Source organism: Anser brachyrhynchus (assembly GCF_964034855.1).
Source record: "Anser brachyrhynchus genome assembly, chromosome: 10".
NCBI classification, from domain to species: Eukaryota; Metazoa; Chordata; class Aves; order Anseriformes; family Anatidae; genus Anser; species Anser brachyrhynchus.
In genome coordinates, this window is record NC_137705.1 from 23,285,332 (window position 1) to 23,311,497 (window position 26,166).

General features: G+C 37.9%; 2 protein-coding genes across 4 annotated transcripts; one reads left to right on the top strand and one right to left on the bottom strand.

Annotated features, from left to right (window-relative positions):
- Positions 1-1,644: 1,644 nt before the first annotated feature.
- Positions 1,645-15,968, top strand: IL17RB (interleukin 17 receptor B; the record flags this gene model as incomplete). Its single annotated transcript, XM_080605907.1, has 7 exons — positions 1,645-1,723; positions 8,567-8,694; positions 9,323-9,449; positions 10,642-10,689; positions 11,946-12,011; positions 13,723-13,828; positions 15,328-15,968. The coding sequence occupies 5 exons, from the start codon at positions 1,645-1,647 to the stop codon at positions 11,951-11,953; spliced, it is 390 nt and encodes a 129-aa protein (XP_080462033.1). The 3' UTR covers positions 11,954-12,011; positions 13,723-13,828; positions 15,328-15,968.
- On the bottom strand, positions 7,017-25,722 carry ACTR8 (actin related protein 8). Of its 3 annotated transcripts, XR_013955477.1 has the most exons (15): positions 25,507-25,722; positions 25,229-25,399; positions 24,330-24,440; positions 23,952-24,056; positions 22,547-22,720; positions 21,857-21,950; positions 21,050-21,182; positions 20,502-20,655; positions 19,698-19,793; positions 18,987-19,127; positions 18,304-18,568; positions 17,830-17,993; positions 17,005-17,151; positions 8,933-9,055; positions 7,017-7,451 (listed from the first exon to the last, which is right to left on the bottom strand). XR_013955477.1 is itself a non-coding variant. In XM_080605903.1 (14 exons), the coding sequence occupies exons 1-13, from the start codon at positions 25,627-25,629 to the stop codon at positions 17,008-17,010; spliced, it is 1,875 nt and encodes a 624-aa protein (XP_080462029.1). In that variant the 5' UTR covers positions 25,630-25,722; the 3' UTR covers positions 7,017-7,451; positions 17,005-17,007. The 3 variants fall into 3 exon arrangements, 2 of the variants coding, with proteins under 2 accessions (XP_080462029.1, XP_080462028.1); XM_080605903.1 differs by lacking the exon at positions 8,933-9,055; XM_080605902.1 differs by lacking the exons at positions 7,017-7,451; positions 8,933-9,055 and having other exon boundaries at positions 16,894-17,151.
- Positions 25,723-26,166: the final 444 nt, after the last annotated feature.

Genomic DNA, 26,166 nt, shown 5'->3' on the forward strand with positions numbered 1-26,166 from the left:
TATGGAGGGTCTTCAGTGTGGTTTTATCTTCGGTTATTTGGTTAGTCAATGGAGCATACTTTCCATTACTCTGTTTTTCTGAGGTTAATGACGAAATATTCTGTAGTGAAATCTGAAATACTTTATTTGAAAAAAAAAATACATCTTTGCTTGAGCTGATGATTCAAAGACAAAATAAAAATGCATTATTGTGTAAAGGCAAAACCCATTTGTATTTTGCCATAGAAATTAGTGTATTTTTAAAGACATCTTAAATACATAGTTGCAACAAGAAAATATAAACTAATAAGTACATGTTCCTCAGGAATAAAACAGTATATAAAAACAGAGAAGACCAGAAGACTAGAGACCAATGGACGAATTGCCATGCTAAAATTTTGTGGTTGTATTTCTTGAAAACAGGTAAGCATAAATCAGGATTATCTTTGTGATATATGGAGTAATAATTCGTGTCAAGAAGATGGTTGATGTTAATAAAGAAGGGGGAGATGTGGGAGTGTGGCCATGGGGGTCGACATGCCCCATGCTTGGCGATAACATCGGACTCTCAACGATGAGGCCATCAGGAATGTAAAGAGTTTAGAGGGAACAAAGAAGGGTGATTCAGGAGACGCCATGCCGTCTCGGGTTGCTTGTTCTCCCGCCGTTAAGGCATGGAAGTTGCTGGGGGTTTGCTGGTTGCTGGGCAAAGTTGTTTGACCAATGAAGAGTTAGTGGAAAAGGACTGCTGTGGGGCGAATGGTGTAAGAAGGGAGGCTGTCGTCAGTATGGGATGCAACACGATATGATGAAGTTCTGTCATCAATAAAGTAGTAGCAGTTACTGATCCTAAAAGAACCCCGGTGTCCGTGTGGTCGTTACGCCACAAATGGCACCCGAACAGGGACAGGCTAACAGAACAGGGACCAGGACAGGAACAGGGATATTGATCGCCTAATGAAGATAGGTTCGGCCAAACCCAGCAAACAGCTCAAAGAAGCTCGTACAGAAAGTCGCTGGAAATAGGTGCACCGAAGCTGGAAAGAAGCTCAAGCTGAGAGAAGCGGACCCCCGCACACAACTGCCCCTCGCTGGCCGAAGGTAAGCAGTTGCGCATTAGGGGGAATCGTACGTCCTTAGAAACAAAGACTGTCCTGGTAACCTTACAGCTTATTCAGACAGTTTATGATCCTGAAACATGGGACCAAATTGTGGTCAAGGTGTGGGACTCTGCTACTAAAAACGACAAGGTTGCGGTGGGATTGCTTGGCGCCTGGCGAGCAGTCTCTGACGCCTTGAGGAGCCATGTGCGACTACAATCAGAGACGTGTGGTTTGCCAGATAGCGAGGGAGCTGCGGGCTCGTCCACCGATCCTTCTGCTACACCATCAGCTCCCCCCCCGCTGCTCCCATCGCAGGCCTTTGCTGTTACGCCCCCTGGTGACGGGGACGTTCCTTTTGATCCAGGCCCTATGGGCCCTGAAAAGGAGCCGGATCTGTTTCCTTTTGATCCGGAAGGAATAGGATACATAAGGCCCGAAGGCCGAGTTGCTTAACAACTTAAAGCGAGACATATTGTTCCCACGACTAGCCCTGGAATTCTCCGGTGTTTGTAATCAAGAAAAGGAATGGAAAATGGTGACTTATATGATTTGAGAAAAATTTATGAAGTCATGGAAGATATGGGAGCACTTCAACCAGGATTACCACCTCCAACTATGCTCCCCAGTCATGGACATTAATAGTAATAGACTTAACGGATTGTTTGTTAAACACTTGCCAGAATTCGGAAAACTTTGCCATGTGTTTGTGTTTCAATTGATACCTTTTCTGATTGAACGTATGTATAGGCGTACTCGGGTTTCTTATGAATATGTAAAAGCAGTGTTCTATATATTTAGAAAGTTTGACGGTTGTGTGTGTGTGTGTTGGTAGAGCATAGACTCCGCGCGCACCCAGTGCGGTTTACTTGCCTTTTATAAATATTACAAAATTCAGATTGAGTTGTATCTTCATTTATAACGTTTTTAGTGTCAGAAACTTAAGCAAAAGTAGGACACTGTCTTATAGTACAAACTTCAAAGCTCTGACTGAAGTAGGCAAGAGAAAAAAGGGAGTTCGCTGTACTAGCTGTTTGGATATGCCAGGCTTCAAGTGTATTCAGATTTAACCTGCTCCAGTTTTGCTACACTTCCTTTTGTTGCAGCTAATAAAACTGATACTAATTTCTATTCTATCTCATACAGGAAACTATATTTGGCTATAAATAACGTCAGGACTGTAAACTAAAAAAGAATTAGTTGGCTGACACTCTGTTCAGTAGAGCACCAAGTGTCACAAGCATCTGTTACTGTTTAAGAAGGCACAGCGGCTGCTATACGCAAGTCACTTATTAATTTGTAGAATCCAGACTGATGCTTCTCACCTGCTATGTTCTCAGGCTTAGCTAGTGGAAGTTCAGGGCTTATTTGAATAAAATATTTTCTAGACATTTATTCAGAATCTATCATCTTAAGCAAAAAATAAGAATCATGAACTACATCTGAAGACATGGTAATGATAATCATTTTTTTCTTTCCATCTCAAATTAAGCAAATGGTAATTAAAACTTCTGGCACTTTCTGGCCTGCTGTCTTGTTTAAACTTTTCTTATTGCATGCAAGGGAAAACTTCAGACAGAAAAGCCAAGCTTTAATCCGTAACGTTGTGCTTGTTCGTGTCTGGCTGTTCATGATGGAAGTTCTTCGTTCACTCTTAGCAGAAACGGACTACACGATGTCGTACTGTTTCAAAGCTTCCACTACTTATTTCTCTCGAACCCCATGTTTATATTTAACTTGAATCCCATGTTTCCTATAGGGATGCCATAAAATCTAGAATATTCACTGTTTTCTTTCCAGTTAGAAGTGCATTGCATTCTCTTTGTGTGGCACTTTGCCAAGTTTTTTTTTAAAATCAATATTTATGTGAACTACAGAGATTTGCATGGTTATGAGCATTTTTGCAGCACCTTGATAACTGCAAGATGGAGAAGGGAGAAAAAACCGTTGCGGCAAAGTTCTGTGTAGTGTAGTACAATAACCATATTTCTGAGCATACTTAGATCTGAGGATCAGCTCTCATGTTCGAAACACTTTGAAAGTCGAAATCACGTTATGTTCGTTATACAGACTCTCAACTGCATATTTAAAAGTATCCAGCAATTACAGTAAAGGCAGTTAGAAATAATTATTAGATTCAGCAGCTCACCCAGCCATTCTCTCGGGAAGGAATTTGTGTCTGCCCTCGGACTCGAGGATTCCTTCCTGCCTCTCCTTTCTATTCTTGCTTCCTGATGCTCAATAATTTATTTCCTTCTTTAAGATATCATTTTAAAAAGAGGTGGTGGGTTTTTGTTTTTGAGGCAAGCAGCAGAGTAATTTCAGCAGTTAGCGATGGACAGATCTGTAGCACCATGTTCTGTTTGTCTTGGTGTTTTGAAGATGAGAAAAATGGAGAAGTTTCCCACATCTTGGCAAGGGCTCCTCCTGCAGGTGTCCAGTATTTTATGGGTTTGTTGTTGATTTGTAGAAAATGGCAATGCTTGGCTACTCAGAGCATCGCTGTTTCTGTCCTTGGCTCAGCAAAATAACCCATGATTCTTCTGTCACAGTCACATCGTTATCTGGATATTTTCAGTTCCCTTCTGTTGCACTGATGTAGAGCCCCCTCCTATGCACTGATCCTTCCTCAAGTGCCAGGATTTCCCTTACTCCTTTCAGCTTCCTTTTTCCATTGTTTCATTTGTACTTGGGCATTAAACGTTAATGAATGTGTTTCTTAAATGATTCTTAGTAAATTGTTCAAATACTGCTGTAGTGAACATGTAAAATTCAGAATAAATATGCTTTTATTTCTGCACCAATACTTTTTATCTCCATTGATCTCACAAAACGTATAATCATCTCTTTGACAAAGTATTGTTAATTTTTTTGCTACCTATTAAAGCTTGGAAGTGGCTATAGTATCTAAATATTTCTTTAAAGCACTTTAAAATCCTTTATGATGAAAAGTACATAAAAGCATAAAATAGAATAGTATTTTTACCTTAATTTTGTAATATAATCTCTTAAAGAGACCCAAAATTTCACGGCAGTATGTTTCATTAAAAGTGTTATGGCTAACTGTTGCTCTTAGGAGCATGTTTGTATGCTTGAATTTCCATTTCAGTTGAGAGCAAGTTGATGTTTCACATTTTTGCTAAATTTGTGGGAGTAATTGCATGTAAAATCAAGCGGCAGCGGCAGCACCTGCCTAATACGCAGACCAAATATTCTAACTTAAAGAGCAAAGGAAAGAAATGAACTGTTTGTGAAAGGAGGAAAAATATATGTAAAAAGAGCTTACTTTAAGGGAAGTAAGGCTGATTATCAACCCATTATTTTAATATAAAAGAGAGACAGATTAAGGCTGAAAAAAATGTTACATTGAGAAGTGGGTACTTGTCATTGCTTGCTGTATTTCACGTCTTTTTGTAACAGCAGTATTAGTTTTCAGAGGAAGTGGCAAAAGGGTAGAAACTGTAAGTAATTCTATTTTATCATTCCAATCTCCTCTTTACTAAAGTTTAGTTATAGAGGTGTTAAGCATACAAGGGAGTAGACGTGTTGTCTAACATCTGTTCTGTAAACGTTTTGTGTTGTGCTGTCATCTGTGTGTTTCTCTCCATATTGCAAGGTATGCCCTTCCGTATTTATTTACTGACTTTCAGCCTAAGTGCATTAAGTTTTTCTTGTAGTACTTTGATTCAATTTGCTGACAGAAGAGATGTTGTGGTATGTGGGTGGGGGGAAGCACGAGGATCATTAAAATTCTCAGCACACAGCTTGGGCTACGAATGATTTATAGCGAAGTTGGTTTTCAGAAGAAAAGATAATTCTGCCCAGATCAAAGAGTTTGTAATCATTTTTATCAGCGGAGATGAATCTGGGAGCCTGTGTCCTGCTGAATTTGGTACTGAAAAGCTGTAGTGGTGGTGAACAAGCTAAGCCGGTAAGATATCAGTGGGAAAATAATGCACCTTCCTTTCTCCTGTCTATTCTGCATCAAAAGCAGAATAACAGTTTCTCACACTGAATTGAAGACATGAAAGGAAGCTGATTCTTCATGCACTAGAAAGAAAATGGATGCTACTGTGGCTACAGACACTGGCTACAGTTGTGTTACTTCTAATCCTGTGTGGGTTAATGGCTTGGATCCATAGGTGCTATGCCCAGCTTTATTAATCAGGTTTCTTTCCTTTAAAATTCTTGTGAGGAGAAGAAAAGAATACCTTTAAAGAATACAGTTGTCCCAAAAGACTGGGAAGGAGGAAAATTATTGAGTTCAAAGTGTTTGTTATATCAAGGTAGCTTCTCATTCAGTGTTAGACTCAAAGACAAACAAGACTTAAATGCCAATAGCCATCAGTGTTTTAAAGATGATAATCCATCTTTTAAAACAAAGGGTGACAGCTCTCTTCTAAAGAATGAGATGGTAGTGTAGAGCCAAAACATTGACTCCTGCCTGCTATTGCAAAAATTCTCTTAGGCTGTGTACATAAAATATTCAGAAATTTTGATATAATCTTTGTCTTAGGATTTGTCCTTATAGCCCAGATGCTTTTGGTAAACATTACACAAATATAAATTAGCCTGTTTCCCAAGATGTCTACATAATATGCAAATTCAAGGGTCTGAGTTGATCCGCCTCTATTCTTTCAATTTCTGTGCTGAAGCCTCTGAACACCATTATCCAAAACAAAACAACCAAGCCTACCAGTAGCTAGGTAATTGCTGAGTTGCGACTGCATCTTGGCACACTGCTTGCGGTGATCTTGTTGCTGCTTTGTATGCCCCTCGACCATTTGTTACCTGGGGACCCACTCGTACATTTTGTGTATGTGCTCAGGATTTTACTGGAAATTATTTTTGCAATAACTAAATAATTATGATGCTTCTGAGAGAAACCTAAGGTATTGTGCCCTGACTTTAATAAAACAAACAAACAAAAACCCCTTCAAATAATATGGATTTCTTTTTTTTTCTTGTGTTTATGTGTGTGTTTGCTGCAAGAAGAAACCAGGTGTATAAGAGTAAAGCTAGACACAAAAAAAATCCCAACGGATGTGCAAAATAAAAATAATTTATTTTGCTATGTATTTTTTAACAGCTCAACGTGATACCTATAACTAGAGGAAACTGGAAGTATGATTTCTGCCTTCAAATTAATGTTATTTCTTTAAATTTGTGGTTTTGCAAATAAAGGTCACAGAGAAATGTCTTTATGTAGACATAATTGCTTAATTTATGCATTTAAGAAAAATAAGATTACATTTCTTTCTTACAGTCCCTTCTGTGTGGCTTAGAAACAGGAAACAGGTATGTAGAAATAAAAAGTTTAAAAACCTGATTTCCCATCTGTCTTTGCCACAGTCATTTAAAAGTGGCATCCTTTCTTTACATGTTTACCTATCTAGAACTTGTGTTGCTTATTATTATTACTTTTTTTTACTTTCTCTCTGATGTAGTAGGATCTAGTTAAATTTGTTTTTCACACCTTAATGCTCTCAGGCACTTGCCTTCCTTCTCAGATGGATTTCTAGTTGCTTCACAACTTATCCTGGAAGAATTACTGTGCTAAGGGGCATTGCTCAGTTCTGTGGGAGAGGAGGTTCATATTTATTGCATAGCTGCTTGTCCACCCAACAGAACAGTCGAGTTCTGACGGTTCGTTTTGGCTCGTTATGTTACCAGGGAGTCAGGATGAGTTCATGAGGTCCAGGGCTATCGCGTTTTGCAAAGCACTCCTTTTAAAAAGCATGGCTTAGTTTCTTGTACAAGAAATGTTTTCACCTTACTTATAACAAGAGATAACTGATACAGAAAAAATCCCAAAAATGCGTGATCTACAAACTTAAGCGAAGATTACTATCTGATTATATTTTACCTGATTTGATTTTTATCATTGACATCAAAGACTGCAGCTTAAGACAAATAACTTTCATGTAGACAAACAAGAAGGGGGATAAAAATCAGGCTCTTTATTTTGCCATTTTTATAGAAATTTTTCTCTCTCTAAAAGAGAGAAGGTACATGGGAGAAGAAAGGCTATAGTATTCATAAACAGATACTGAAATTCAAGACTCAAAGTGTATTTTTTTTTCCTTCCTTCCGCTCCCAGCATCAAGTAAAAATGCACTCCAGAGACTGATGGACAGGTGGGAAATACGTTGGCTATGATCTGTCTCTTTTAATTCCTGGTTCTCTTTCTTCAGAAGGTCCTGTTCCTGAGCTGAGGAAGCAGTACCATGTTGCACCAGCAGATCTTCATAATCTCAATGCTGTATTGGTTGAGAAACAAGCTGAAACACAATTCCAGTCCTATTTCATGAATATAAGTTGGAGTCTCAGCACAGATGGTAGTTTTTTTTGTCCAAGTGGCTGGTGGTAATCCTAAGGAGAGTGAGAAAATGAACTGCAGAGGGTAATGTCAGACACATGCCATGAGCAAACAAAAGGTATCCTGCTGCCTTTCAGTTTAACCATAGAGGTTTAAGAATGAAAGTTAATTGTTCTGAAGAGATTGGTGAGTACAAACCTACGTGCTTCCACATCAATAGAGGCGTGTTGTCTCCAGGGTTGATTGATGTGTTACCTGACTTTGTGACTCTGGGTGCATTGTTGCAGTGCATACTGCCACCCCACATGTTCAGTAAAGTACTGAAAGTACTAAAGTACTGAACCCACATGTTCAGTAAAGATGACTTGGTTGCAGTCATAAATACACAAGATACTATGCCACTGGCAACCACAGGCAGGACAGGGCTCGTAGGCAAACATAATACATTGGAAAAAATAGCTAAGTTTTTGGGCATCAAACTTTTGTTCCTGTTAGAAACAAAAGCAGCGGATGGCAAAGGTAAAAAAGAGCTGGGAAAAAAATGATTGGAGTCTAGGGAGGAGAGCATCAACAAGATAGAGAAGGTAGTAGTTGTTTGTGGAGTGGAAGGGATATTAACATAATTTATATTGTATGGACAGGGTGAGAAATTAGAATATGCTATAAAATTGCAGAGTCCGTTTTTCCCCAGCAGAATTATGAATTCTGGTTCCCAGATCTGGGACTTCCCTTGTTAGAATAGAAAATATTTTATAAAGGATTTTCTGCCTCCGGTGGGATGTTTTTATGTCTGCAATGAAAAGACTGAAAACCACTTTACCAGATCTCCTAGGACAGGCACTGGTACAAAATGAAATTATTCCTGTGACTGAGCAGAGAGCTGAAATACAGAGACTATAATTTAGATATTTTATGCTTTAATGACATTTTTTTTTGTTTTCATGAGATGAACATGGAATAAACTGGATAAAACTGGGAAAGGTGTGACAGACCTTGGTGTTAGTTCTGTAAACAGGCCAAAAGATCAAGTACCATGGCAAATTTTACCATTGCAACATCTTATTCAGAGAACCTATTGTCACAGAAGCTTTCTCTGTTTAATGTTCTATGAGATGAAACCATTTTTACATTTTGTTGATATTTTTTACTATGTCTGTTTCACTTCAAGCCAACGTCAAAGAACTGACAGCCACAAAGATCTCTGTGAACAGCAAAGGAATTATTGAACATTTTCAGTGTATTCGATGCTATTATACAGAAAAGTTTCAAAGTCAAACTGCAGCTGGTAATCAAGGAGTAAGAAATTTTCAAGTAGTTTTCTTCATCTGCCTTACTTTGGGAAACGGGAAGTGACATTTAAAAATATGCAGTAGAAATGTCCCTTCTGCTGAAGATAATAAAAACGGACCTAGAAAAGGAAAAATTGAACCTCGATACTTAAGATTTTTACTGAAATAGGATTCTTAGCCATGTGTTTTGGAAGATGGAGAACAAAGCTATAAGAAAATCGGCCTGTCTCTTTTCCATGACTTACCTCTCCTTCTGTTCTCAAGTGAATGCTTAGAGCTAGGGTGACATAAGCCAGAAATACATGAGCTGTCATTGGATGATCTAGGACAGGATGGTGTGACAGGGAACAGCTGTCCTTCATTGTGGGCTGAAATAATTAAAATTATCCCATGTTGGCTGCAAGCTATAATTGTGCATATGTGTAATTATTACACTGATACTTTGTAACTTGTTGCAGTCTCTGAGTTCAGAATTCTCTTTTCCTAAAAAAATATTTTTGTCTTCTTATGTGCACCTATCTGTTAGCAGATACTTATTTATATAAATTCTCTATTAAACCTAGTCCCACCATAATAGTATACATATTTCTAAGTATGAAATTCTCAAGGTGAACTTTTCTTCATTTTTATTTTAGTGGCAGTTCTATTACATTGGATTCCCTGTAGAACCGGAAACAAAATATTTCATCCAGGCTTACAATCTACCCCCAGCAAATATAAATGATGATTTTCCATCGAAATCCCTTTTGCTAACTACACCAGGTAATTTACCAAGAATTCTCTGGTAATGATACTACTGTCTTTTTCCACCCATGATATCGCACAGTCTTCCTTAATGAGGTCAGAAATGGCTTCTGTTTTAAATGTGTTTTGAAATCTACATGGCACCCTATAGACACACCATTATCAAAGCTGTGTACTCAGATGCAGGCAGTTCCTTAGCACTGTTTCTTTTCACTTTGTTTTCCCCCAGGCTTGTTTTGTTTCTGTATTTCCTTGCCACTTTTCTTTTAGCAATGGATTGATATAATTCTAAAGAAAATATTTGTTCTGCTGTTTTAAAATAATTTGCATTTTTAACTGTATAGTTCTTCAGTGTAGTTTTTTGTAAAACATTAGTCAGGAATATTATTATTCCTCTAAAGTTGTAAGGCAGACTGTAGGTTCAGAGGTGCTTTAAAGAACGTGTTGTTCTGGTCATTTTGTCCAATAACTGTTGAACTGTCTCCACACACAAAGACCAGTTTGGTGCTTGTCCTCCAGTACAGCTGTCTGGGAGGACAGGTGGTGTCCTCCTTAGACGACAGCTGTATTCATTATGCCTCCCTTCAAGACTTCACATATCAGGATCAAGGCACTGCTGCTGTATGCATAGCACTCTTCCAGCCAGAACATGTTCCCTTCCTAAAAAGGCTTATATTAGTTTTGTTTGAAATAGGTTGTATCTGTTTATAACAATTTTCTTTCTTGTTTTGAGTTGGATTGTTGGGAGATGGAGAGGTAATAAGCAGAGCAGACTGATAGTAGGATGTTTTTCTTCTGGTTTCTTTTAATCTGCAGTAAGATAAGTGAATCATTTGTAAACAAGCTTTTGATGCCACAAGAAAGAGCACTGGGATTTCACTGGGATTTTTTTTTTTAAAACTTGAATGCCTAGTTATCACCATCACATTTTAGGCAGCTCTCTAAGAAGATAGGTAAGTGGAGTATGTTTTGTGTGTGTGTGTTTGAGGTGATAATAAAAGTAGGGATGGTAATAGAAAATCAGACAAAACCACGAAGCCACTGTTCATGGAGCAGGAACTACATAGGCTAGTACTTATTGCTAACTGTCCATTTTAAAATGCATTGTGCATAAAGATTCACTTATGGCTAATTTGATGGACTTTAGTGAAAATGTACACACATTATGCAAGCATTTGCTAAAATTTTAAATATCCATTTACATTCACAGGCTGTAATGACAACGTAATGAAATACAGCAAAAGTTGTATTGAAATGGGTAAGTGCAATGTACGCATATAGAGATATCTGAAGAGGGGAAAAATAACACTTCACAAGTTTTACAAGATCATCTTTGCCTGCATACTGAATAGAATCTAAGATCTACTTATGTTTTTTTTTTTTCTGTATATTATATTCCATGGCCCTAAGATGGGAATTTTTAGAATTCTGCACAGTTTAATTTAGATAATAATGCCATATTTTAGTCCATGAAAATGTGATTGAGAAGTTTTCTTGGTTTCTTTGAGATAATGAATTTAGTTTAGTTACTGGTAGATACACTATGACATGAAAAAAAGTACTTTAATAGACTAAAATTCTTTGCAGATTTTGGCATGCAGACGTCATTAATACTAAGTACTACTGCTTCTCAATCTGTTGGAGCATTTATGGGCTGGTTTCAGCACATATGTTTTCAAGTGACAGTACCTGTTGTACCTGAAGCAGCTGCAGGGTCTCCTTGTAACTACCACTTCTGACCTGCCCTCTTCCAAGGCACAAACATTCTCTTAGGTCATAAGCTGCCATCTGCTGGGTGTTCATTGCCTATCACAAGCATATTTACAGCAGAAATCCATTTCATCACTTAGTTATTAAAAAAAAAATAAACTGAAATCTTTTCAACCCTCAGGAAGTTTGTGGAATCCAAATATAACTGTCCGTAAAATAGAGACAGGATTAGAAGTGAATTTTACAACAAGCAGTCTTGGGCTTGAATACTTAATACTGCTTTATGAGTGCCAAAATTATGAAGTACTTCTTGAAAAAAACGTGGAAGCAAATGTAATTTTCTGTTAATATATTGAAAGCAGCATCCTGTAAGTTCTTCTCTACTATCATAGTTGTGCTCCACTGTTCCAAAGTGCTGCACTCCACTGTTCCAATACATTCTTTCACTTTTTGAGATGGTCATTTTTTATGATGTTTTTAAACAAAAGGATTTCATTCATTGTGAGCTTAATAAAATATATGAAAATATAAGAAGATATATAGTCAATAGTTACTTAGGCTTAACTAATATGAAACTCATCCTTGCCTGCATATATTATTTGTTTTATTAACTGCATTTAAACATATACACCGCATGTAATAATGATATTGAGACATTAAAACATATATAATACCACCTATTAAATGTGATTTGAAATGCAGTTAACTATTACCTGTAATTTAACTTACTAATGACTCCTTTTGTAATAAATGTCTTTGACTTTTTCCTCCCTCTTGGACACTTCTTTGGGATTTTATGATTAGATAAATGAAAGCACAATTTCTGTGAGGATACCAGGGAGTGATGAGAGCACTGATATTTTTGTAGAGGTAAGTAAAATTTTGGATTTATTTTCTGTGAACAGAATATTTGCTTGTGTATAGTTAACGTGAAGAGTTGTATTGATTCTGGCTATCAAACAAGATGCAACTATAGCACTGTATATAATTTTTTTCTTATTAAAATGGCTTTTTGATTATGGATTGATAATCTCACGGTGGTAATCGGAGTCTGTATTGTTCAGTAGAGTGTTCCTGTGCTATAAAGCTTAAAGCAAACACACCTAATATATTCACGCTGAATCTTCTTAAATTCTTACTTATCTCATGAATGTCTCTTTTTTGTTATTTATATCATTAGTAAGGAAAATATCTTTCAAGAAAATCTTGTGTTTTAGGAAGCGCTATTCTTCCAAGGAGACTAAACCCTAACACCAAAGAAAATATATGAAAGGTGTTAATCTGTGCAGAACTTCCATTTAATTGTGTACTGGAATTGTTCTACTTTTTTACTTTTTTTCCTCCCCCAGATATTTCCTTATTTTGGTAAGTGTGGATATGACTGCCCAAGGCCTACAGAAAACCTATCAAACTCTGTACAGATGAAAGACAACAGTTAGTTGAGTGTTTATCATTCCAGAGTCACAAACTTATCAGCAACTGTTCAATGTTTTCTGTTGTATTATGTATATTCAGCAGATTTTCCACAGTATGTTTGACAAAATCTGGGAAAATAAATGTTTTGGTAAACAAACATTTAAATGCCTATCCTGGTTTTGGCTAGGATAGTTATTTTTCTTCCTAGTAGCTTGTATGGTGCTGTGTTTTGGATTTTGGATGGAAGTAATGCTGGTAACACACCGATATTTTAGTTATTGCTGGGCAGTGCTCAGCTACATCCCTCCTGCTAGCAAGGGGGCTGGGAGTGCACAAGTTGGGAAGGGAGAGCACCAGGACAGCTGGCCCGGACTGGCCACAGGGCTATTTCGTGCCACGTGGCATCGTGCTGAGCAATGGAACTGGGGGGATTTGGCTAAGGGGCTGACATTGTTCAGGGACTGGCTGGGCATTGGCCAGTTGGGTGGCAAGCAATTGTGCTGTGCATCACTTTTTTTTTTTTTAATATTGTGGTTTTTTTCTTCCCCTTTTCCCTTTTGTATTAAACTGTCCTTATCTTAACTCACGAGTTCTTGCACTTTGTCCCTGTCCGACTGTGGGAAGTGAGCAAACGGCTGTGTGGTGTTTAGTTGCCTGCTGGGTTAAACCACAACAGCATCAAAAACCTCTGAAAAAGCAGGTGACTTCAGTTGAAGGTAATTTTATACACACTGGCCTTGGTAAACTTTGCCTTACATCTTCCCTCTCTTTAAAGTTGAAGTTTTAAACTTAATACAGTCAGTAATGCTGCAGTTCAGAGATTACTTAGTAACTATCGCTTATGGCAAAACTCTAAACAAAAGGGTAGAGAGAACAAGTAATGAGAGGTTGCAGGAGGAGGTGCATTCCAAAAACATGGGAGGAAGTGTAAGGAAGCAGATTCAGACTGTTCTGTTGTTTCAAAATAGGGAAGGAAATCAAGTAACTCAGTACACAGCTATGCTGTTGTCAGTGTGATTATTAGGCCTTTTGCGTTACCTTTTAGCACGATTCTTCTTCCAAGTATGGACACTAGAAATGTTAATTTCAGTAATTCATTAACTGGAGACAGATTTTTCAGCTATGCAAGACTTGTTTGAAACTGTTTTTCTTTTTTTTCCCCCAGATATCCTAACAATCAATTCAGTTGGAAGATTTGTGTCTTCTCCTTGCTGCTCTACTTGCAGTTGTATCTACTATTGCTGTGGTAGTTTGTATCCTTACAAAGCAAGGTAAGAGTTCTCTTTTTTTTTGAAGTTCAATATTTCTGTAATTCCTGTTGATTTCTGTGATTTTTGCCACCGTATCCTTTTAGATGAAATAGATTGTACAAAAGTCACCACCTTTTAGGTATCATTGTAATAGATAGTCTCAAGGTTGTTTAAGAAACTCCAGGTAAGTCTCCGTTAACGCTTTATTTTAAATCAATATTGTGCTTTTCAAGAGAATCACCCACCATACTCATTATGGTTTGGTTCATACTGCTGCGTAGTTGAGGAGTGTGGCCTTGACTCTCACACATGAAATTGAACTGGAAGATAGGCTCTAATGAATCTAATGTAGTGCAACCACTAGTGGGTATGCAAGCCACAGGACCATACCAGGGATAAGCTGCAGTAAAACCCCTGAAAGACTTGGTGCAGTCTGGTCCTTGGCCCAGTTGTTCTGCTCTGTAGTCGCTGTTATTCTACCACACTTTTCACTAATGTAAGCCTACCCTTTTTCCTTCCACTGTTTCTTTCCTAAATGGAGAATAGATACTCAATTTCTTAAACACTTATGAAACAGTAAATTACATAGTGTGGACAATTTTTGGTTTGCCATTTCTTCTTTTGCATGAACCCAGCTGATGTTTCCTATAGTTTTGCTGTTTTTCTTTGCTTAGCACCTTTATTCACAGTATTAGTTTTGCAGAAGGACTAACAGCATCCTTCTGCTACATTCTATTCTTCACACCAGTCTATAATGGAAGGCTGCAGTCAACCCCTTCATACTGAGAATGCCATTCAAATTCTGTTTTCATTGTTTCTAGAAACACTGACATTTTAAGAGAGCATATGGTGTCTCTTTTGTTAAACAGATACATTTAGAAGGCAATTCTTCCATCAGGTGCGGCTACAACTACATGTTAAAGTACTGGTTATATATCCAGTACTTTGTCTTAATCACACTGTCCTTTCTTTTGCTGAATTTCTGCATGAGGGCTGCCAGACTGACGTCATTCTAGACTTGTGGGAGAGAAGGAGAATTGCTGGAAAAGGTCCTGTAGCATGTCTTGCTGCTCAAAAAGCAGCAGCAGATAGGGTGATTTTCCTTAGTTCAAACCCTACCACTGCTGCGTGTGACGGTGCCTGTAAAAGTGTGAGAAACTACAGTAACACAGAAAGCATGTTCTCTCTTGCACTCTTGCAGTTAACCGCTTCTGTAGTGACATGACAAATCGGTCCTCTGTGCAAAAATATATGGTTGTTTCTTTCAATGAGGTGAATGCACAAGATACTTTACCAAGTGCTCTGAATATCTGTCCAAAATACTGTCTTATGAAGGACATGAAGAATTTCTATAGAGACCTTTCTGTTTCTTACAACTAGGTGCATAGCAAGAAATTGAGAATTAATAGTTGTCTGGATATTAAGCTCTAGTCTTACAAAAGCTGTACAATAGGGACAAATTTAATATGAGCTTTCTTACTTGAAAGAAATCACTAATAAAATACTTCTATTTTAACCAGTGAAAAACGTAGAAGTGATTTCCACAATATGAAATGAAATGAAGAAATTTGTTCTCAAGTAAAATAACCAGTAAGAAGTAATCGGTTGTGAAAATCATGGAATGTAGTTCACTACGTAATTCAGAAGTACTGCTTTCCCCTGCGCAGTTTGTGAAGTTAACTGGTGGACTCCTCAGTTGCAGTGAAGTGGTGCAGTCTGGCTCAGAGGCTGTTTTGGTGATTGTAACTTTGTTGAGATACAGTGCACATTTACAGTATATTTGATGTGGCATTGTAAGAATGAAGTAGATCTTACATTTCACTTGGTGTCCAGGTGTCATCAGCACTCATTGATGTAAAGTTGTGAAATTTTTTGATGTGGAGAATATTTGTAGGTCAAAAAATCAAAAAAAAAGATCTTTGTACATATGTACTTTCTCTTCTGTATCACCCTCAAGTGACTTAAAAATTAATTCTGTAACTGAAATTCTAGACCCTTTTCTTGACATCCCCCCCCCCAAAAAAAAAAGAAAAACAAAACCAAACCCAGCACTGACAAGTAACCTTGCCAGAGTAAAATCTGAAGTATGGTATGCTTTCTGGAGATCTTCAATAAAATGGAGCTCACAGTTACTACTTTTAAATAAAATATAATAATGTAACTATAGCCTGCAGTAAATTATTTTCAGATGAGTTTACAGCATAATTTGACTAGAGAGATCCTTTCTCTAAAACTTTTAATGAAAGCAGGTTAAAAGTAAGTCAGTTCTTTCTTATATGATTTGCAGAAACATTCATCTTTGATATATTGTCGAAAGAGGTTTAATAATATTAACCTACATTTTAATTGCAGATAGGGATTTAAGGCATCGTTTGCAGGTGGTGGGAGTCTTCATTACGGAAGATAAAACAACAAATAGCACTTAAATAAGTGAGGCTTAGTTTATATCTAAGGATGTCAGAGAAAAAGCCCATGCTATATAAATAGCTATTTATAGCTATATAAAAAAATAAATAAATCTAGCTCTAGGTGTATTATATTGATTTTCTTTTTAAATAGGGAAAGAGTGGAGCACTACCACAAATAAGGAGAAGCTAAAATGAGATTTTAATTATGAGACCAGGGAAGAAAATATATTCCACTTTCATAAGTTTTTTCACTTAATAATATAAATTATTATAGAAGCGAAATACAACAGCAACTGAAGTCTAGGTTCTCTATTTCACTTTTTCCATGATGATCATTTGTATAACAATTTTATCTCCTGGTAACATTAGTGTAGGAATGGGAGTAAGGCATTAATCACACAGAATGCACCCTTCAGGTGTTGTTTCTGTGTATATTTATGTGTGTCTGGAATTAATCTTGGCTTAAACTTGACCTTTTCAATATATGGTATCTCAAATTCCCACATTGTGCCACTTTGTGTGTATATATTTAAAACCTACATAATATAAATGCAGTGAATCTGGAGATAAGTGATATTCTGTACACTAAATTCAGTGCATACAATTGAAAAGATCAACTATAGCAATGCTGAAGTAATATGCATTCAATAAGATTTTTGCACCACTATTGGAAAAATCTCAGTTGAAGTTAGTTTTAATAAAATAAACCATCAGCAGAAAGTCAATACATCTGCACTGGAAAAAAGTGACATCTGGAGATCGATTAACCATGCTCTCCTGTAAACATACCAGTTACCAGACAAACGCAGCTCGCTCTCGTAACATTCTTACACCAAAACGCTGCCATTCTCGCTGATATATCCAGAGCTCCTGAGTTGTGTCAAGACAGGCTAAAACAGCACCTCCTTTCCATGCAATTAAGCGGGGATCCATATCCTAAATTTAAAATACATAGGGAGAGTCACTACTCTGCACACGGTTCTCAAATGCTGCCTCCTTTTTTTTCCCCAACAGTATTCATTACTTAGAATCTTGGTAGTGAGGAGAGGAGAAAAAGTTTTTCAAAATCATTCAGAAGAAAAGAGTTTCATGATATTGAGATTTTAAAAATGGAAAAAAATATTTAAGGTGTTTTAAAAGTCACTTTTTTTAATGACTTTTAGACATGCCAGGAAAATCCTGCCCTCAGCAGGCAGGCCAAATGCTCTAAAAATACTCAAGCTTTGCTTTTTACAAATTTTGTTTGGTTACAGCCAAGCTAAAATGGCCATACTTTAACACTGATGATAATTAAAACAAAACCAAAACCTAACAATTCCTTACTGAGCAGAAAGATACTTTCATGGACCCATACTAATTTCTTCTTTGAGAACATGGCCCTCAGCTAATAAGCACTTCCATGATCAATACCAGTAATTATCTTGCTTTACCTGTAATTGCCTGCCTGTAATACCAGTGCTATAGTATGAGCTGTCAGCTTGCCTAAATCTCCTCAAAAATACACAAAAAAGTGTAACCATTCTTTCTGTGGTTTTGAAAGAATGTATTATTAAAGATCTTTTGAAGATTTCAACCAATCCTAGTTTACTAACTGTGTAGTTATTAATGTTATACCTTAGGTCTTGTGATGACTTCAACATTTTCAACGACTCTTCTGAAAGAAGGGGGCATTTTGTTGAGAATTCGGTGTTGAAGAAACTCTTGAGCTTTATGAAACATAAGACCTCCTCCCACTACTAAGATGGAGCTGTACATCTTCTTTTTTGTATCATCGGATGCTGGAAGGAATGGATATATAGAAGTATATCTATTTTTAAACTTTAATAGGGCCTGTATTTATATTTCAAAGAACTTAATGTAAGTCAAACTAGATACAAATTGGTAAAAATTTACTTCTAAAATTCTTTTGCTATTCCTTGAAGCTTCAAAAACAAGCTCAAGAAAACTCAAAGATTCAAGTTTAACTGTGCAGCTACTCTAGAGATGATAAAATAAAGGGACATACATACTACTTTACTAAAATCTAGGAGTTACCTTAAATCCACAGTGAAAAGCAATTTGACAGAGTTATACAAACGTATTTCTTACCACAGCAGTCAATACTATGAAGGATGGCTTTGTCAAGGCCTAGGGCTTTGCCTTCAAACTGAGAAATCGCTGTTTTCCTGGACATGTGTGCACTTAAAGGTTCCTCTGAATCATTTCCAGATATCATACAGTCACTTTGGGAAGATCCCAGTTCCACTTCTTGGGGGTAGACCCTCTCTGAAATGTCTGTGGCTTGGCCTCTCAAATCTCCCTCATACGTACCAGGCTTTGACATAGACTTTCTATCAGCTGTAGCTTTTGCAGACTTAAAATAAGAAAACAAGTTTAAATATAAACTATGAAAAATAGAAAAAGATCTTCAACAGGTTACAGAACAGTACAAAGACTTAATTAAGCACCACTACTTTACCTTTTTGCACAGAAAAGTTAAACATTGCATTGCTGCCTCATACAATTTTTGATTCCCACTTTCAGAGTAAGGGTTTTAATTTCAAATCCACCAGAAGTATCAATGCCATTATTATGAAGTCTCCTTAGACACTGAAAATACACAGTTCTAATTAAGGACTTGTCTAGATATGTGTAATTCCTCACTTTACATTTGTTCTTTAATGCTGCTGACCCAGGTAACAAACCTTGGTCTCAGAGATGAGGTACTAAGTTCCAATTTCATTCCCTAATTACATAATACTCAATGAAAAATAAAACCAGCATTCACACACCTGCTCCTGCTTACTTTGTGTGGCTAGCAAATATTGTTCATCATGAGGATCTTCAGGGTCACCTTGTGACCTGTGTTGCAAAGTTGTCATTTTTTGTCCAACAATTCCAAAAGTTGCTGGATAAAACAGAGCCATTGGAGCCTGAAGAATGAGAGATTTGGCATTTTATTACGTGCATTTTTACCAAATTGGTATTTACTATAAAAAAGAAAAATCTTCTATTATCTTAGTTTTCTTGCAAATCAAAATTAATACAGATTTTTTCAAGTAGTTTCATAAAAGGCTTAGTGTCTTCAGTTTTGTATAATTAAAAAAAAACAAACATTGAATATACTTGTAGATGTTCATAGGTTTCTTTACAGCCTTGTGTGATGTACAAGTAATTCAAATGTAGTTTGTTACAGAGTTAGAAATTTCAGTGCAGTGAAAAATTTGCAGAATCAGCATTCATTTCTTACACTTGAAGGATAAACATCATCATATTCAATTGAACTCACAAACCTTCTGGCTAAAGCTAGTTAGAAGTGTTGTGCATTGCCTTGTGCTTCATTAGGCACGCTCATATATATTGTAATTAATTTTAATATTATTACAAAGCATATGTAAAAACCAGTATGTAAATTACATGGGCTAAATAGCATGGAGACAATACAAAGAGAGGCCCTGAACCTGAACACTGAATATACTTCTTGTCCCTTTTACAAAAATCACCTGTAATTTTTCATCCCCTAATCGGAACTGGTATAATAGAGCTGGAGAATCCGGATGACGAATTTGGAACTCATGGTCTTGCAATCCAGAAATATCCTGCAGTCAAAAATGTTAAAAAAAAAATATATATATGTATTTTTTGTATCTCTATGTCAAGTTGCACAATCTAGTGAAACTGTGGGCAATGATAAAACATAACAATTCTAAATTTCATAAATCTATTCTTCAACTCCTTTTAAAGTCTTTTCCTTGTAGCAAGATCTACCCAAATCTTTCCACGTGCTTAAGCCTCTAAAATGATGGTGTGTTTGGAACGATGAGACCTGCTGGCAGATCTCACAAAACTGAAACTGAAAAACAGCATATATGCAAATACTATCAGCTTTTTTCAGTAATAAGAACAAATAAACCTCCTTTCTAACTAGCTGAGATTCCTTTCAACTACAAGAAAAATAAAACATATTTCAAATACTTCAGCTCTAAACCTTCTGCAATTCTTGCCAGTACTTCATTTTCTATGCCCATTAAGCCCATTTCCTACAGCTCTCCTGTATCTAATAATTAAAAATATACCAGTTAGAGAGGACTATATGAGATGACTATTCTATATTAAAAATAAAGCACACAGTATGTGCAAACACCACCTTTCATTGAAAAAAATCATGCATCTTCTGAACTGTTGCATATATTCTAACCATTTTATACGCTTTTTCCATTTGCAAGCAATTGTAGACTCACTTAAAGGTTCCCCAGAGTAGCATTCTGTAGAGGAAAAAAAGAGAACAGATCATTTTCCTTTCTCACCTGGTCTAGATGACAGAATGTCTCCTTTAGGTGCTGAAGCAGAAGGCAATCCAACTTATTAGTTAACTGACAGTCTCTGTATGGAAACCCTGCTCGTTGCATAAGCCAATAAAAACATCTCGACACATCAGATCCTCCATATGCAAGGCACAGCCTAAAGAATAGAGAAGAAAAATATTTTATTAATTTTCTGTAATACTGGCCTTTTATAGTGGCAAACATACGAATGAAGGCAACATTTCAGATGTACTACAATCATGACTTCCACATAGTTTGCAGAGCACAATGTTCTGCTATTTTCTTCTTTTAAACATGTCAGAATTCTTTAAGGTTCATGTTCTAACATGATGACCTTGTTGAATAGCTCACAATGAAACAAACAAAACAACCACATGACAACAACATAAAAAAAACAAACAACACAACAAAACAACTGTATTTGCAAAAAGTTTTCTGTATTAGTAAAAAGTTTTCCTCATTTTTTAAAGTCAAGTCTTTGGTAAGTAACTAAGTACATGCTTGTAATAATTCTGCACATGAAAAGATACCTGGTGTTGCGATGGGAAACACCATCTTCTACACAGCAAACACTTGTCTTCTGATCTCCCACATCTACTATACACGCACTGCTTAAACCACTTCCAAAAGTAGCACAGACAGACTCCTGGTGTACTACAATTCCTAGCAATATGAGAAAAAAGAATATCCAATTTACGCCAAGCTCCACAGCTACGTTTCTGAATTCAAAGTATGTCTTTTAAATGTCTTTTATGTCTTTAAATTCTTTAAAAATCTACTCATAGCCTGAGTCTCCACTGAAAGGTTGTACATTTAGTGATGATTGGGTGGAGGACTAACACAGTTTTTGTTGGGTAAACCCTTGAAGTCCTGCAAAAAGCTACTACCAGGATGGATGCCTATATTTGCATGTTCTTATTTTGTGAGATTAAGGATATTGTTGCCAGACAACCTGTTTTTGTAACTCGTATTGCCAGGTCTTGGTTATAAGATGCATATGAAACATTTTCCTAGTTTTTTTCTGGAATAACATTGTACATTTTAGAAACAGTCATTTAAAAATACTTGACAAATCAGACTTGCTACAGCCTTTTTATCTCAGCTGAAGTGAGAAGCCCACAGTTGGAATACCTGATAGCAAAGCAAGAAAATGATTTCAGTGCTAGGCAACCATTTTGCCCTATTAAAAGAGGCAACAGTTACAGGAATATCAAAAGATGAAAGCTGTGAGCCCTGGCCAAGCTGGGATTGGCCTGCAAAAACGTGTCTTAATGGGAAAAAAAACAACACAATTTTATGCTATTAATCATTCAGTGCTTGCTTCTGTAGGGTTTTACCTGAGAAGCCCATCTTCATTAGGATCATATTCACCAGTTCTTTCACATGCTGTTTATTGTAGATGTCTGGAATTAGTAAAATGCACCTATAGTACTGAATATAAGAACAGTAAGTCAGCTCTCAGACTGAGTTTCTCTTTGCACGCTTGAATACCTGTTGCCAATTAAGAAAGCATAATATATGAGGTGCTACAAGAAGCAAAATTATGGGAAGGTGGAACATTTTTAATAATTTTTTAAAAATATTGAGAATAAGTACCAAGTTAACAGTTTTTAAGTCATTAAAATGTTTTCAAGTACACCAAATACAGCAAAACCACCTACTTGGCCAGGAAGAGAAATTATGCAAGTGTTAGACACCTATTCCTGTTGACTCCTTTTTAGTTAACGTACAAAAAAATAAGACAGAAATTTCTATGATGGATTCCAAAAAGGACTTTAATTACATAAAGGATTTCCAGATCTTCTTGCTGTAAGTTCTATTACCAAATTTTGTCCTAAAGGAACACACAAAATTCCAAATGAAGTCTTAGACAGGCAGACAGCCTTAGACAGTCTGACAGTCACCAGACAGACTATCCATTAAGAAAACTACCAGTAAGAGGCTATCAGTAATAGCAGGTTGATTCTCTTTTATCACAACATTTACAGCAAGTGGATACAGCCCACACTAACACATTTATAGCTCACCTTTAGGTCTTTCAGTGGTATTTCCAGATATTTTTGTATTGCATGGGACCATATCACTTCAAGATCTGCTAATACTGCAGTGAGAGAGCCACCAGGCCCTGTGTGGAGGTTCAACTGCCCTCTTCTAATAGGCCAATGTATATTATAAGAATCCAGTGGATTAACATATAGTGCCTGAAAATAAGAGATGAAGTTACTTTTCTCCCCAAATTAGTAATAAATATTAAAATAATATTTCAGAAGTAGTTAGAACATGGCATACAGCAGCACCGAGACCAATGTAACAGCAGATTTCTTTTTAACAGGTCTGGGTTGCATTAAAAAACATTCAATACATGGTTTAAATTTTCCTATCCATGGATGCAGAGTCATTTAGGTTGGAAAAGACCTTCAAGATCATCAAGTCTCTAACAGTGTCTTTTTTTCTGTTATCTCAAATTAATAACTAAAATAATTTAAAAACTCTTTGAAGCTCATGAATACCTACTTACTGAGCAGTGATTCCATGTGCTGACCCTTTTATCAGTTTCTTGCCTTTTCTCTGAATTATACCACATGGGCAAAGTTCTTACCTAGTCCCTACAGAAACGGTGATTTATAGCAGCAAAGAATCTACCCTATTGCTTCTAATAACTAAGTGAAGCTTTAGAGTAGTCACATATGTATTACTTATCCTTGATGTAAGGAATGGTCCAGCAATTCGTGTCACTAAGGGATTTGAATGGTTAACATTGAGGCCTGGGTTTAGGCGGTAAGAGAACAAAGGGATTTCTTTAGAGAAAAACTGCTGACTCTGCATGGACGTGCAGTAACTTCTGACATCCGGCCAAGAGACCACCAGATGAGGAGGAAGAATATGAGCCTCCCGCCCAAGCGGCCCCCGAGAGACTACCAGAGACTGATGAGCAGGCGCCCCTGGGAGGACTTCGGATTCGGGAAATCAATTATAATAACCCTGCCTCTTTTAGAAGTAGTAATAAATATGTATTAGCCTAGGAGTATAAAAAATCAGCTGTCTTACGTAACGGGTGTGCGTCTTGGTGGAGCAGAGACTTCCAGCACACCCAGCGCTGTTTGCTTGCCTCTATTCGTTTAATAAATTGTAAACTTTGATTGCAGCCCTATTTGGGACTCAGTCATTTATAACACTTGACAAATACAAGAATGAAAGAGACATGGTTTATCCTGCAGTTTGAAAAAAATGTTTACTCGCTACGCACCTAGGAAAAACTATCTGGTCTTGCTGAATAATAATATTCCGTTAGTCCCTAGTAAAGTTTCTCATATATTGCTAAATTTAGCCTAAATTGTTCTTCAATACATACTACTATATAGCAAAGTACTACTGATTAAATAACCATATTAAAAGATAATAGCCTCATTTTAGCAGGGAAATGAATCTTACCTCTTCTCCTACCAAAAATTCAGGATGATTTGATGTGTTTGTCCACTTTGCCCCAGAGCTGTGATCTAAAATAGCTGGCCGCATCTGTCTGTTGTATGACCTGGCCTGAAATGTAAACGAGTCAAACGCTGTTAAGTATTTTACCAGTCGCTTTTTATGCATAAAAGCTAAACAAAACAAAACCAGAAACCAAAGCAAACAACACGGAAGAACCAATTTACATCTTCACCATCTTCTCAAATCTTCATTATCAATGCACACAATAGCACCGTCTGTATCTACTGTATAACAGATGTCTGTTCTTGGGCATTAAAACATAGCATTATATCAAATGATTACATGAATTAACAATTTATTAAAATCTTAAGAATGAGTTACCTGGTCGGGTGACACTGGTATACGCCTCGCACCGTTTGACATCTTTTTGGACCATATTGCTTGGTCCACCATTTTAAGGCCATTTTGTCTCTGCTCAGTGCTTTCAGGTTTCTAAACAACAAAAACACATATATAACAAAATACTTACTTTCCAGTCTGTAAACTAGTAACATTGACTGAGAATCATGATTGTAGTTGCTAGACTGTAGGACTTTTTTATATTAGAGTTCCTGACACCTATTTGTCAAAGTCATCCTGAGTTTTTGTAATTGACTGTTAACAGCTGCTGGACTTCATCTCCAGTTTGAGGAGCTCTGGACATTATCTATTTAACTATAAAAATATAAAGTAGGAAAAAATGTTTAAGTAGATCTCAATTATTTAGAAGTGAGCTTTAGTATTAGAAATGTGAATTTGATTAAAGATTTATGGTACAGATTTTGATTATGAATAAAATCATATATTTTCTGAACGGACTAATATTACTAGCTACGTTATCCATATTACAAAACAAGTTGTAAGGGGTGCAATCACAAAAGGAGGGGTTCGATTCTAGTTCCGCAGCTGTCGTTCTATAAACACAAACAGTACACATGGTAGCAGATCATGTGGCAGAGACGTCAATGAGTACAAGCTCTCACTCTATCAATTTATGAAATTTAATTCATTGTGACTAAATGAAATGACATAAAGTGGTGCAAATCTACTGGCTTGGTTAAGGTGGCATCTACAGCATGTTAAAAGGGGGAAAAAGAAAAGGTTTGTCCTCAGAAGTGTTGTTCTGTGGAAAAAATCTGCATAAGGGGAAGAGCCGCGTCACACAGCCAGAAAGGCCAGGAAATACCGCCCACAAACACCCGTTTTAGCGCGGTCGGAGGGCACTGGGTTGCCGGGCTTACATTGAGGCCGTCCCTGAGGAGCCAGCTGTCCCTGCAGGCCGCCTGCCCGGGCTGCCGCTGCCGCCGCGCGATGACGTGCGGGATGCCCACGGGCAGCGTGTCCGTGGCCCGGCCGAGGCGCAGTGTCGCAGAGCCGGGGTGGATGACCACGATGAAGTTGCTCTGTATCTGCTGCAAGCAAGCACAAGGCGCGGGGCCGCAGTGGGTGCCTGAACCTGAACCTGAGCCCGGGCCCGTCCCCCCCGCCTCCCCCCGCCCCTCGCCCGGCCGGGCCTCACCTCCTGCAGGGACTCGGGCACGGCGGCGGGGACGATGGGCCGCTTGGCGCCGCGCTGCTCGCGCTCGCGGTCGCGCTCCTTGTCCTTGCCGTTCTCCGCCTCGCCCTTCTCCGCCTGGGTCATGGCCCCGGCCTTGAGGAAGCCGAGCGGCGCCCGGCCCACCCTCGGAGCGGGCGGGGAGCGGGAGCGGGCGGGCCCGCAGCCGGCACCGCCCCTCAGGGAGGTGCCGGGAGGGGGCTCGGCCGCTCGGGGCCGGTATTTGTGGGGGAAAGGCCGTATGCTCGGCCGTGCTGCTGCGGGGAAGGGAAGCGGCCTCTTCCGAGCGACGGCAGGGACTGCCCGCGTCTGGTCCCAGGGCAGGGAGCTCCTTCAGGAGGAGGAACGTGGGGAGGTCAGAGTTGGGTGCAGCTGCTGCTACGCAGCGCGGATCGAGAGTAGCTCGGCTTTGGCTGGGGGCATCGCCATCTGGAGGGGCCGTTTCACTGTAACTACTAGGCGAAACAAACTAGTACATCCATATGTTAACCAAGGGGCAGTGTTGGATGTAATAATTACCTGCTAGAGGTTATTAGAGAAGTTTAGGTGGAAAAGCTTCAAGTGGCACCTTACGGAAGATAAGTCAGTCTGGATTCTCCTTAGCAGGTGCTATTTTCTCAAATA

Bases quoted from the DNA above. Each gene is read 5' to 3' on its own strand.
- ACTR8 (XM_080605903.1), bottom strand. From the start codon at position 25,629: ATGACCCAGGCGGAGAAGGGCGAGGCGGAGAACGGCAAGGACAAGGAG. The intron at 19,794-20,501 runs GTGAGAAAGGAA...TTTTGACTGCAG, and splicing joins CATTCTGTCATCTAGACCAG to GATATTTCTGGATTGCAAGA. The intron at 19,128-19,697 runs GTGATTTTTGTA...CTCATTCTTCAG, and splicing joins TAGGGGATGAAAAATTACAG to GCTCCAATGGCTCTGTTTTA.